We start from the raw sequence: 13,123 nt of genomic DNA on the forward strand, positions 1-13,123 counted from the left end.
AATGCACACTGACTCACTGAAATGTTTGGGGTAGAGGGGGATGATGTGTGCAAATTGGTCTCAAATGATTCTGAAGAAATATTAGACACACACATTTATGTATGTGTGTATATATGTATATGCGTATGTATGTATGCATGAAGAGACAAGGACAGAGATAGAGACAGAGAGGAAATGATATAGCAAATGGGGTAAAATGTTAAAAATTGGTAAGTCTGCATGAAAGTTATATGGGAATCTTTGTCTTTTTTTTTTTTTTAATAAATTTATTTTTGGCTGTGTTTGGTCTTTGTTTCTGCATGCAGGCTTTCTCTAGTTGCAGCGAGCAGGGGCTACTGTTCGGTGCGGTGTGCGGGCTTCTCCTTGTGGTGGCTTCTCTTGTTGTGGAGCACAGGCTCTAGGCGTGTGGGCTTCAGTAGTTGTGGTGCGCGGGCTCAGTCGTTGTGGTGCAGGGGTTTAGTTGCTCCGTGTCATGTGGGATCTTCCCGGACCAGGGCTCGAACCCATGTCCCCTGCATTGGCAGGTGGATTTTGCCACCAGGGAAGTCCCTTTGTCCTGTTTTTGAAACTTTTCTCTTAAAATATTATATTTGTGTTTGCAGCAACTAACTCTGGAGGAATATGTAAGAAACTAACAAAAAATGGTTACCTGCTAGGGAATTGGAGGGAAGCACTATAGCTGATGGGCAGGGTGAAAAAGACACTTCATGAATCACGTGGATGTATTACTTATTTGAATTTTTAAATGCCAAGTTATTTTTTAAAATTAACCTTCGAATATCTTTGAATTACATACCATGGTTACTCATATTCAGATATTGAACTCCTTATACAGTGGGTGCTTACCTGATGAGGTTACTTCCTCTGGACTCACATTATACAAGTTGTTTTAATAGATATTAAGTAACTTGCTTAAGGCAACAAAGAGCAATAAAGGACTTGAGTTGGTTGACCTGAGTTCAAACCAAAATGTAGCCCTTATTCTCACTCTTCAGTTGCCTTTCCAACCCTTAGTATCTGAGACTGAGAAGCTTTGGAGATGTTAGCCTTTTGCTGCTGCGGAGAGGAGGAGAAAAGAGAAACTGGCAGTCAGTACAGATGCTTCATGTGATTTGTCTTTAAACTACTGCCTACTTGTGTCTACTTCTAGCCTCTTCCAACTCTGATCTATAATTAAGAGCAGGTAGATTTTATTTCTTAAGTGCATCACTGAGATTGTCACAGTCAGTTCAGAATTGGCTATGAAGCCACTGTGCTCTCTCTCTATTGGCCCATTGGAGCCATCACCCCCCTTCTCTGTGTGTAGTGTGTGTTTGTAACATATTATGCATACAACAAAGAGTGTATGTGTTTAAATTTTAAAATAAGAAGATGAACAGTTGTGTACCTACTACTCAGGTTAGAAATAGACCATTACCAGTATCTCATTAGAACCTTGTATAAAACCTCCCCAGTTGCGAACACTTTCTACACTATTTTTTTCCTACAATTTACAATATATCTTAAAGATCTCTCCATATGCATACAAGCTTCACAACCACCATTATGAATTCAGTATTATTTTAATGTTTTGTTATAATTTGACCGCTTATGTATGTATCCATAAAAATATTAGTTTTCTAATGTTGCATAAGCCATTACCCCAAAACTTAGTGGCTTAAAACAACACACATTTATTATCTCATCGTTTCTGAGAGTTAAAGAGTTTGAAGTGGATCATCTGAGTGCTTCTGGCTCAGAATCCCTAAAAAAGTTGCAGTCAAAATATTAACCAGATTTCAATTATCTGAAGCCTTTACTGGGACTGAGGGATCTATTTCCAAGACTGTCAGTGAGGGCTTCCCCTAGAGGGTTGCTTGAGTGTCCTCAGAAAATGGCAGTGGTTTCTCCCAGAATGAGAGATGAGAGAGAGACACAGTAAAGTGACCATGTCTTTTAAGACTTGGCCTCAGAAGCCACATACATAATTTCTGCAAAATCCTATTTTTGCAGGTGACTATTGCCTAGGATTGTCTATTCAACATGGGAGCGTTATCTATACTGGGGAAGGAATACCAGGAAGTAAGGCTCATAGGGCCATCTTAGAGGTTGGGTATCACAATAAATAACATACAACTCAGTTCTACTTTTTTTTTTTGCACCTTATATAGTGAATCATATAGTGTGTAGTTTCCTGTGTGTCTTGCTTAGTGGTTTTTTCGTTTGTTTTCTCTTTTTTCCTTTGGAGGTTCACAGGCACATTTATATATTATCAGTGTTATTTTTAAAGGATTCACCTATGTTGATGTGTGTCTTAGGTCTTTTGGGCTGTTATAACAAAATACCATAGACTGAGTAGCTTATAAACAATAGAAATTTATTTCTCACAGTTTTTGAGGCTGGGAAGTCCAAGATCAAGACACCTTCAGATTCAATGTCTGGTGAAAGCCTACTTCCTGGTTCATAGATAACAGTCTTCTCTCTTGTCCTTACATGGTGGAAGGGGAGAGGGCTCTCTCTGCAGTCTCTTTTGTATTGGTACTAACCTCATTCATGAGGGCTCCACCCACATGTCCTTACCGCTTCCCCAAAACCCAATCTCCAGATACCTTCACATTGGAGATTGGGATTCAACATATGAATTTTGGGGGGAACATAAACATAAACTGTGGTTCATTCATTTTTGCTGCTCTATAGTATTCCACAATTTATTTACCCATTCTACTGTTTATGCTATAACAAACAATGCAGTGAGGAATTTTCTTTGGGATATACATGCTATGGGAATAAATCTATGCCAGTTTGTATAGGACATACCCATATTCATATTTCAAGAAAAGAAATAGTTATCTAAAGTGGTTTTAATCATTTATTTTCCCATGGCAGTGGATGAGAATTTTAATAGCTTTACATCCTTGCCAAAGCTTAGCATTGTTCAACTTCTAAGTTTTTGCTAATTCAATGGACATGAAATAATATCTCGTATGGAAATATGTTAATATAAATGTTTCAGACATTAAAATAATAATAATAATAATATCTCATTGTTGTTTTAACTTGCTTTTCCCTGATTACTAGTGAGGTGAACATTTAACCATCATTATCTCCTTTAAAGTAAACCACCTGGGGACTTCCATGGTGGCCCAGTGGTTAAGAATCCGCCTGCCAATGCAGGGGACATGGGTTCGTAGCCCTGGTCCGGGAAGATCCCAACCCACATGCCATGGGGCAACTAAGCCCAAGCGCCACAACTACTGAGCCTGCGCTCTAGAGCCCGTGGGACACAACTACTGAAGCCCATGTGCCTAGAGCCTGTGCTCCGCAACAAGAGAAGCCACCGCAATGAGAAGCTCGCGCACCGCAACCAAGAGTAGCCCCCGCTCTCCGCAACTAGAGAAAGCCTGTGTGCAGCAACGAAGACCCAATGCAGCCAAAAATAAACAAACAAACAAACAAACAAACAAATTTATTTATTAAAAAAAATATAGTAAACCACCTGTCCTGGATACTAATTCTTTTTCGGTTGAGTTGCAACTACTTTCTCCTACTTAATGGCTTGTGCTTTCACTTTTTGTATGCCTTATTTTGATTTACAGAGGTTCTTAGTTTTAATAAAATCAAATTTATCAATCTTTCCCTTTATGGTTTGTGTTTTTTTGTGTATTATTTGAGAAATCTTTTCTTACTTTGAGCTCATAAAGATATTCTTTATTTTCCTCTCACAATTTTATAATTTTGTTTTTTACATTTAAGTCTTTTATCCACATACGGTTGTTTTGTGTTGGGTGTGAGTTAGGGATGTAATTTCACTTTTCTATATGTATTTATCAACTGTGCATATTTCATTTATTGAACACTATACCCTTTACTCACTCATCGGCAATGCTTGCTGTGTCATGAATTGTTTCTATGTATTTGGTCCTCCACAACAAGAGAAGCCACTGCAATGAGAAGCCACCGCAATGAGATGGGTCCATTGGTATGTTTGTCTGTTCCTTTTCTGATACCACGTTGTTTTAATTACTCTAGCTGTGTAATGTCTTCATATCTGGTAAGTCAAGTTCCCCTACCTTGCTCTTTAACAGAAGAACTTTTTTTTTCTATTCCGTATACAGTTTAGAACCAGTTTATCAGGTTCCATGATAAACTGTTGGGAATTCAATGAAAGTTGAATTGGATTGGGGTGCAATCGGTTTGAGGAGACATTACCACTTGAATCAACTGGAAAAAGACTTTTGCCAAAAACTGGACTCTGCCGGGATCCTGAAAAAAAAGTGCCAGGAATAGTCCTAAATATCTTGGAGAGCTTTTGATCATGTCTTCTAATTGTACCTACCTTGCTCCCCACCATCTTTGCCTGAGAGAGAGAGAGAGAGAGAGCGGGGGGGGGGGGGGGGGGGGTGAGAGAGAGAGAGAGAGAGAGAGAGGGAGAGGGAGAGGTAGAAGGGAGGATCAAAGTATTAACTAAAGGTGATAAGGTGATAAAGGATGGTTGTCCAGTGGTTTTATCAGCCACTGCTTTCTCTGGTGTATTTTTCTGGGGACATAATTGGAGAAATGGAATTGAAAGTGGGGATTGGGAAGAAAGACAGGGTGAGGGGAAGCATTGAGAGGATATGCTGCTGGAAGAGAAGACCTTAACTTTATTGATGGCTGAAACTGCTGTTTCTTATGCCTATTGGACTCGAAAGTTTAAGGGGAGGAATCCTAAATGGGGGCTGAAAAAGACTTCAGAAAGAAGGCGGCATATGTGCTGGCGGCGACAGCGTGGATAAGAATTTCACGGTGAGCGTGTATATGGGAGGTGGGGTGAAGCTGTGGTGGGATTGGAGGAAGATGATGAAGGGCATTCTAGGCAGATGGAACAGAATAGGCAAGAAACAAGAGACAGAAATAATGGGTTTATAGGAAGCAATAGTAGTTCATTTTGAGTGAGAGCTATATCTGGAAAGATAAGTAGTGGCCCCATTGTGCAAGGCCATGAATACAAAGCTAAGGACTTTGGACTTTATTCTGGGATGACAGTGGAGACTCGAACGGGAGAGTAACTGCATCTGAAGTTTGCTTCAGGAAGATCGTTGCGGCTGCACCCAGGCAGGGAACCCTGTGACTGCGTCCGGTTGCGGCGCGAGGCAAAGCGCGTAGTGCTGCACTCCCACCTGCAGGGGGCGCGCCGCCAGACCAAAAGTCCTCCACGCCTCCTTTCCCGCTGCCCGTGTGCTGACTCGACGCGCTCAGAACTCGGCTAGCCTGCCTGGACGCGCCCCCGTGCGTCACATCCGCTCAGGCTCCTGGCTCTTTAGAGTCGAAGGTGGGGCGCGAACGGAACCTCTGCGCCTGCGCCGCGGGGCAACAGTCGGCGGTTGCCGCTGAGGGGCTAACGGTGTTTTCGCGTCTCCACTAGCAAGTTTCTGAGTCCGCCACGGTCGTCTTCTCTCGCAGCACGCCCATAGGTTTTGATTTGGCCCAAGAGATACAAGCAAACGGTGTAGAGGGGCTCGATTGCTCCCTGACCTTAGTGGCGCCGAACCCAACACCACTCCCCTTAGGTCTCTCAGCTGCGGAGAGCCGAGTGTCTTCTCTGCAGTTTCCCTCCAGCTGCTTGCTGTCAGTCTGCAGCCAAAACGTACATACTAGTGAAAACCTGCCCCGGCCGCTAAGCATGCCCAGCCGGGCTTTAATCCATGTTTCTAAGGCTTGTTTACCTCTGCAGTCAAATCAGAGACTCGGAGTTGAAGGGGACCTTGGAGGTCATCAAGTCCCACCTCTTAACCCTCCCCGTCGTCCCGAGTGAGCGAATGTACGGTTTTTACTTGCACACCCCAGAAGATCACCCGTTTCTTAGGACAACTCCGATTACGTAGTCTTCCTGAAAGTTTCCGCCATTCAACTTTCATACCTTCAACAGTATTTATTGAGAACCTACTATGTGCCAAGTGCTGTAGTTCCTGGGGATACAATGATGAGCTAGAGTGAACACATAAGATTGTTGATCTTGGAGTTTACATTCCAGACGGTGGGGGCGGCGGGGTGGGGGGAGACCAACAACGAAAAATAAAGGCCGTGATTTATGCTTGCGAAGAAAGAAGCCAAGGCTTATGGGAGAAAAGTATAGGTGGAAACTACTTAGCGTGATCACCGAAGGCCTCTTGGAGGCGGTGACTTTTGTAACCAGCCAAGTAAACAGGAGCAGAATGAGTTACAGGCTGAGAGAAGAGCAAAGCCCTTGAGGCAGGAAAGAGGATGGTGTTTTCTAGGAATAGACAGAAGGCCAGTGTGACTGGAATGTGGTGAGCCAACGTTGAGAATGGTGAGAAAAAGTTGAGAATGTAAACAGTAGCCAGATGCATGTTTTGTGGGTCATGGTAGGAAGTTTGAAAAGTATTCTAAGAGCAGTAGGAAGCCCAGGAATAATTTGGGGCAGAGGCTTGATCTTAATTCAATCGTTTAGAATCACACAAAACCCTATCACATATCATATATATTTTTTCATATCATTACTTTAGAGATTTGAAAATGGCTGTCATGTTTTCCTCTGAGACCCCTTCTCCTGCCCCCAACCCCTCTCTAAGCTATGGTTACTTTGCCTCTTTTTACCCAGAGGATTTATGGATGATTTTCAAAATGTCATTCTGAACACTTTGAAAGTGTGGAGAATTTTTAAATGTAAATCATGTGTACATCTTTAAAGGAAAGGAACCAAGACTTTTACGAGATTCTCAAAGAGGTCCCGTAGAGATTAAGAACCGCTGCTTAAACATTTCTCATCTATGTGATTCTGGTTATTGTTCTCTGAAATAGCAGGGTACAGTATCAATTTCAACTCAGGCTGGTTCTTTAAACTGTGATGCAAAAACAGTAGGATTGCTCCGAGGATTAAATGAGATTATGCTCAAAAAGTGGTAATGGTAAACCATGAGGCGCCAGCCACCCAGTGCCACTGTTAAAAGCAAACACCTGCATCCCTGGGATGGAGGAACAATTTACAGATAATGCTCCTTTAGCATTCCACAAACATTCACTAAGTGCCTATTCTGTGTAGAGCCCCTAACCCTGGTGAAAAAGATCTGCCTTCCAGGAGTTTGTTATCTAGTTGAAAGAGCCTTGTAGAGATACAAAACACGTTAAGCTAAATGCCCGGAGAGGGTACTGAGTAAAGTGTTCCTGGGATCTGGGAGCTGCAGGAGAGGTGTCAATTTCCACTGGAGGTAAGTGATTATTGGAGTTCATATTTGACACGGGTTTCAAAGATGAACATATTGCATTTAAAAACACACACAAAAACATTACACGTACACGTTTTATTCTTGGTGATGTGGAAAGACCGATTGGAGACATTGCGATCACTTCTATTATGCCGTAGGTTTCGTGAGAAAGGCACCTATCTTTTGTCCAGCCTGTTTACTATACATTGCATGCTCTGGGCAGTCCTTATCTTCACGCTCGGGAACAAAGTACACAGATACACACCCCTTTCCGAAACGAAAGGCCCAGGGACTCCGAGAGAGGGGTGGGATCCTTCTCGGCCCAACCACACAATGGGGGCCGCTCCACCGTAGCTCGCACCCCACCCCGCAGGCCCCACTCGGCCGGGGGTTCGACGTCTCGGGGCCCTATCGCTCCTCCCCCTGCAGCGCTCGGGGGCGCAGCCACAGCCCGGCGGGGCGCCCTCGCTCGCTCGCTCGCGCTTCCCTCCTCCTTGGCTGGGGAGCCGGAAAACCCGGAGCGAACCGGCCCTGCCCGGCGACGCATGCTCAGTAGCAGGCAGGTTCAGTTCGCTAGTAGGAAGCTCTAGCGCTACACCGGCGTCGGCGGCGGCCGCGGCGGCACCTCAGGCAGCCGGATTCCCCAACAACGACCTCGGGCCTTTCCCCTCCCCCGCTACACCCCGCGCCCAGCTCCGCCCCGCCCCAGGTCGCTCGCGTTTCGGGGTCCCTGCCGCGCGGGCGCCGCGGCCGGAGCGTCCGTCCACACGCCCCCCCCCCCCCCCAGCCGCCGGCTCCGCCGCGGGGCCAGGCCGGGCCCGGGAGCGCAGCCCCGGCAGGCGGGCGGGCGGCGACCGCGGCGGAGGGCAACCCGGGGCGGCGCCAGCGGGCCGGGGAGGAGTGGGGGCCCGGCCCCGGGGCGGTGGTGCGGGATGCCGCCGCCGCCGCCTCCGGGCTGCGTTCGCTCTTCGCGGCTGGTGCCCGTGTCGGGTGGGTGGCCGGGCGCGGGCTTCGCCCCCCAGCTCCCTCTCCGGGGCTAGCCCGGCCGCTCGGCGCCCCGAGGGGGCCGGGCCGTCCGGTGGGGCCGCGGCCCTGTTCCGCGCTAAGAGCTCGCCCTCTCGCGGCTCCCCGGCCCGGCCGCCGCCGCCCCTCTCCCAACCCGGAGGAGCCCCGGGGGCACCATGCAGGCGCAGCAGCTGCCGTACGAGTTTTTCAGCGAGGAGAACGCGCCCAAGTGGCGGGGGCTGCTGGTGCCTGCGCTGAAAAAGGTGAGGAGCGCGCGAGACCCCGCTTCCCGGCTGCAGCCCCTGCGAGGGCGCCGGGCCGGGGCTGGGGAAGGGCTGGGAGGCGGGGCGCGCGCGGAGCCGTCTTTCTTCCCGGTCTCACCGCCTCCCAGAAAGGACGGCGCACACCGAGAGGTTCCCTTACACTCGCTGGCTCTCCGTGTTGACATTCACCCGGTGTGGTGTGTGGGAAGGCCGCAGGGAGCCTGGGAGAGTTTGTCCGAAGAATCCAACCGCTGAGAGCTTACCGCCCTGCCCCTGATTCAGAGACGAGAGTTGGAGGAGCCTCCGTTTTCAGTGGAGGTCAAAGCAGGCCACTTTTCCGCCTTTTCGGTCCTCTCCCGGAGCTGCTGTCAGCCTCCGGTTTTAGGTGTCCAGTCTGCTCGTCTAAGTGGGCTCCAGAATGCTCTGGCCATAATGCTTGCTCTAAGTAATTGCAGAGCTCGCCTGCCAGCAGGAACAGGGCCTGCTTTGCTCGCCCTCTGTAATCACTCTTCATTCCCCTGAATTCCCCGACTCCTCCGATTCACAGGGGCGGGTGCACATGCCACTGTCCTTCCTTCCTTCCTTGCTTTCCTTCCTTCCCTTTCCTTTCTTTCTCTCTTTCTCTCTCTTTTTCTCTCCCTCCCCGCCCCCCCCCCATGTCTGTCTGTCTGTCTGTCTGTCTCTCTCTCTCTCTCTCAAAATCTTGGTACTGTCATTCGGTTTGTTGATTAGACATTTTAACAGTTCTTTGTTTCTTCGAGTTTGCCATATTGTTATCTAAAGTTATATACCCCGTGATCTGTACTTTTATCCGTTTTAGTATAATTAGGAAATGTTGTTATATTTTCAGAGCTTCTGAAGCAACGTTGTGATTTAATACACTAAAACATCAGCAACTGATCTCTGAATGAATATTAAAAACTATCAGATTATTTTTTGTTTTCCTTTTACTTCTTATAAATATAGGGATAGCTTTACTCTTTTAATAGTGTTTCTAAATCCCCATTTCTTGTTGCTCGAAGAATGTTGCATGTTATCTGATTAAAAAATATTTTTATTCCTCACTGAGAGTTGAGGTTATAGTGTACCTTTTCTTTTAAACATTTATACTTTAAAAAACTGTGTTTTAAGAGGTATCTGATATTTCTCAAAGGCCAGCAACTTTTACTTTCCCTTTTGTGCTGTTCTCCCTCTCCCCCTCTTGGTAGCTCACAATGGAACCTATTTGGTTTGTTAGCAGAATTTGCTCATATATTTCAAATATAAGTTACTGACTTTTTTGCTCAGGTGTCTGACTAGTCACAGATATCTCTGTGATAATTGTTTTCTAAGAAAACCAAATCTTTGCCATATGCCTTACCTGCTTTATTCATTAGAAATCCTGTCAGGCTCTCACTCTGTTTACTTTTGCTTTACCTGCAAGCTTGCCATCTTAGGTTGTAATAGGAGGGGAGTAGGAAGTCTCAGTGATGCTAGAAGCAGGTATCCTGACCAGGGTGGGGATGGGGTGGGGAAGAGACAAAAATTATTGAAAATATATAAAAGAACTAATAAAGCACTATCAGTTTGGGGCTGTTTCGCTTGGAAGCAAGCAGCTCCTATCCCATGGGAGTCACCATGAAACCCTATCAGTTGAGGGTCCTATGAGATAGTGAAAAGAGCACTGAAGGATTTAGCAGACCAGGTCTAACTCTGCCACACTGGTGGCCTGTGCTGAAATCTGTCCACAGAAGCATTTTTTTTGGCTGGCATAGTGTTGTTTTATTTTTAATGTAATCAGATGCCAGTATTTTCAAATGGGAGATATTACATAAAATCTGAATTTTGAGCTTTTCTTGGAGAATAAGAAGATCTCTCCACATTGGGCCAGCATTCAAGCAAGGCAGTAAGCTGCTGGAGCTGAGTAAATGGCTGCCCTCTTTAGACAAGGCATCTATCTATCTCAGATTTTCCACAGTCCCCACCAGTCCTCTTTGCTTATTTATATAAACCCGCTTTGACTTTAAGCAGAGATACCCTTGCTTGACAGTAGAAGTGATGGGAGAAGGTGGAAGTGTACACAATCTCGCTGATGTGTGAGATTCTCCCAATTCTTATTTAAAATATCCACTAAAGATGATTTTAAGCCACCAAAGACAGGTTGAAAATATATTTGGTAGCTCAAAACCTGCATTTTCATCTGCTTGTTAGACATTTCCTGTGGATATCTCCATATCTTCTTTTAGACTTATTGTACTTATTGTACTGTTTGCAGATGCATCAACTTGTGTTATCTAACCTGAGGCTCTTTGAACATGCTGTTTTCTTCACCTGGATGGCCTTTTGCCTGGCCTAACACCACCCATCCTCTGGGCTCTCTAGACCTCAGATCTTTTCTCAGATCCTCAGGTCTGAGTTGGATAGTCTTTCTTTCAGTCTAAATATTCTTTTAGCACCCTAGCCTAGCACTTAACAATTCATTTTAAGTTCCTATTTTTTTCCTGTTTAAGTTCCCCACCCCAACTAGATTGGATGGTCTTTGGGAACAGGGATGATATTTTACCCTCGTTTTATCCTCCATGTATACAGTGCCTGACACCTGGTTGGCGCTTAAATTTGAATGAATGGGTAGGGAAAACCCAAACAAAACGATCAGCTCCCTCCCTTTCACCTATTAAAAAAAAAATCATCTTGATTTATTAGCTGTATTACTTTATTTGACTGGTTCAAAACTTTGGAGTCATTTCTGATGACTTATTACTGCCCACACCCAGTCAGAGCCTGTAGCTTCATTCCCCTTGACATGTTCTTTTAATCTATTCCCCCCTACTCCCACTGCTCTTGAGTCCCCTTTCCCAGACTACTGCTGTAGCCTCTTTACTGAGTTCACTGCCCCTCACCCCTCCTTTATCTATTTTTCAAATTTCAGAAGTTATAGGACACTTCTGAATGTGTCACACTCTTGTTCAGAACTGTTGATGTCTTTTGAGGGCATAGAATGAGTGTATATTCTTTGGAATAGACTTGATGGTGATCTGTGGTCTGGTTTCATCCTGCTTTTCTGGATGGATTGCTTACCATAGTCTTTCATATACTTTATGCTTCAGCCAGACTGGACTACTACTATTCCTGAAAATCCCCAGAAGGTCTCAATATATTTGTTAGTCTAGGTCCTACCTTATCTGTTGCATAAGCATATTGTGCCTACTGCAGACCAAGTATTGCTCTCAGCACTAAGGATTAAAAGATAATTGACATCATCCAGAAATGACTAAGTTCGAACATGATGGGAAGTGGCAGAAGATGAGTTTGGAGAGGAAACTGATTTATGGAGAATTTTTTGTATGTTAAGCTAAGGAGTATGAATTTTATCTTGAGGGGATAGATGGCATTGAGGAATTTTAAATAGGGGAGTAACATAAAATTTCAATTTTAGAAAATCCACTTTGGCCATAGAATAGAAAATGGATTGGAGAATAATGAGACCCAAGGTAAGGAGAAAAGTTAGAAGAAGGCTAGGGTTAATAGTCCAGCCAAGAGATGATATGCATTTGAATTAGGATGGAAGTGTGGAGATGGATTTTATTTGAAAGATGTTTAAAAGGCAGAATTGACAGGATCTAGTAACTCACTGAGTGATGGAGGGAAATGGTAAGAGTAGGAGGATTCTTAAGTTTCTGGTTTGAGTGCCTTTAGTCAGGATAGAGAATGTAGGAGGAGAACCTGCTGGGGTGGAAAGAGTGGCATTATAAGATGAGTTTTGAACTTGTTGATTTAAAAGTCATTTTGGGTTATCCAGGTGGACTTGTCAAACTGGCAACTGGTTATTGGTATCTGGTGAAACAGATTTGGGACTTCCAGGTGTGTAAGTAGAGCCATGAGAATAGACGAAGCTTATATCCTATGAAAGACTTACACATGAATGTTCATGGCAGTCCTGTTCAGCAAAAAACTGGAAACAACCCAAATGTCCATCAGCAGGTGAATTAATAAACAAATTGTGATATAGCCATACATTGGAATACTTCTCAGCAGTAAAAAGGAACGAACTGTTGATATACAAGGCAGCGTTGCTGAATCTCAAAATAATTAAGCTGAATGAAAGAAGCCAAAGAAACCACCCCCTGCCCCCTCAAAAAAACACCACAGTATATATACTATAAATTTCTAGAAAATGCATCCACAGTGACAAAAAGCAAGTCAGTAGTTATTTTGGGGGGAGGCTTTTATGTTCATTTGTCTTGATTGTACCAGTAGTTTCAGGAGAGTATACATATATTAAAATTTAACAGATTATACAGCTCAGATATGTGCAATTTATTGTATGTTAATTGTACCTCAAAGAAGGTGTTAAAAAAAAGTAGATGAGACCACCCACTGAAAATGATTAGAGATAAGAATGAAATAAGGCTGGCATCAGAACTGGGGAAATAGAATGGACAGTAGGGTGTAGGGGAAGAGCAGAGGGAAAGGCGTGAGTAAAGGAGATTAAGAAGGAAAGAGTCAGGTAGAGAGAATGGGACCCTAGTGTCTGAGAAGCTGAGAATGGAAGGAGTTTCAAGAAAAGTGTCATTAACTGTGTCGGGCTATAGAAAAGTCAAATAAGGGGCCTGAAAAGTGTTAGATTTGACAGCTTAGGGGTCACTTATGTCCAAGCAGTTTCGGTGTGAGAATAGAAGATGGAAGAGCATG

At 44.8% G+C, this 13,123-nt stretch overlaps 1 protein-coding gene across 3 annotated transcripts in view; it reads left to right on the forward strand.

Annotated features, from left to right (window-relative positions):
• Positions 1-5,651: 5,651 nt before the first annotated feature.
• SOS1 (SOS Ras/Rac guanine nucleotide exchange factor 1) overlaps positions 5,652-13,123 on the forward strand; it is a 151,134-nt gene continuing 143,662 nt past the window's right edge. Inside the window, exon 1 of one of the 3 annotated variants that reach the window (XM_082357996.1) lies at positions 5,652-8,452. In XM_082357996.1, the coding sequence (XP_082214122.1) occupies positions 8,366-8,452 (87 nt within the window). In that variant the 5' untranslated portion in view covers positions 5,652-8,365. The remainder of the gene's footprint in view (positions 8,453-13,123) is intronic. The other 2 variants (XM_082357994.1, XM_082357995.1) reach the window with 2 other exon arrangements.

Source organism: Balaenoptera borealis, assembly GCF_965194805.1.
Source record: "Balaenoptera borealis genome assembly, chromosome: 15".
Classification (NCBI taxonomy): domain Eukaryota; kingdom Metazoa; phylum Chordata; class Mammalia; order Artiodactyla; family Balaenopteridae; genus Balaenoptera; species Balaenoptera borealis.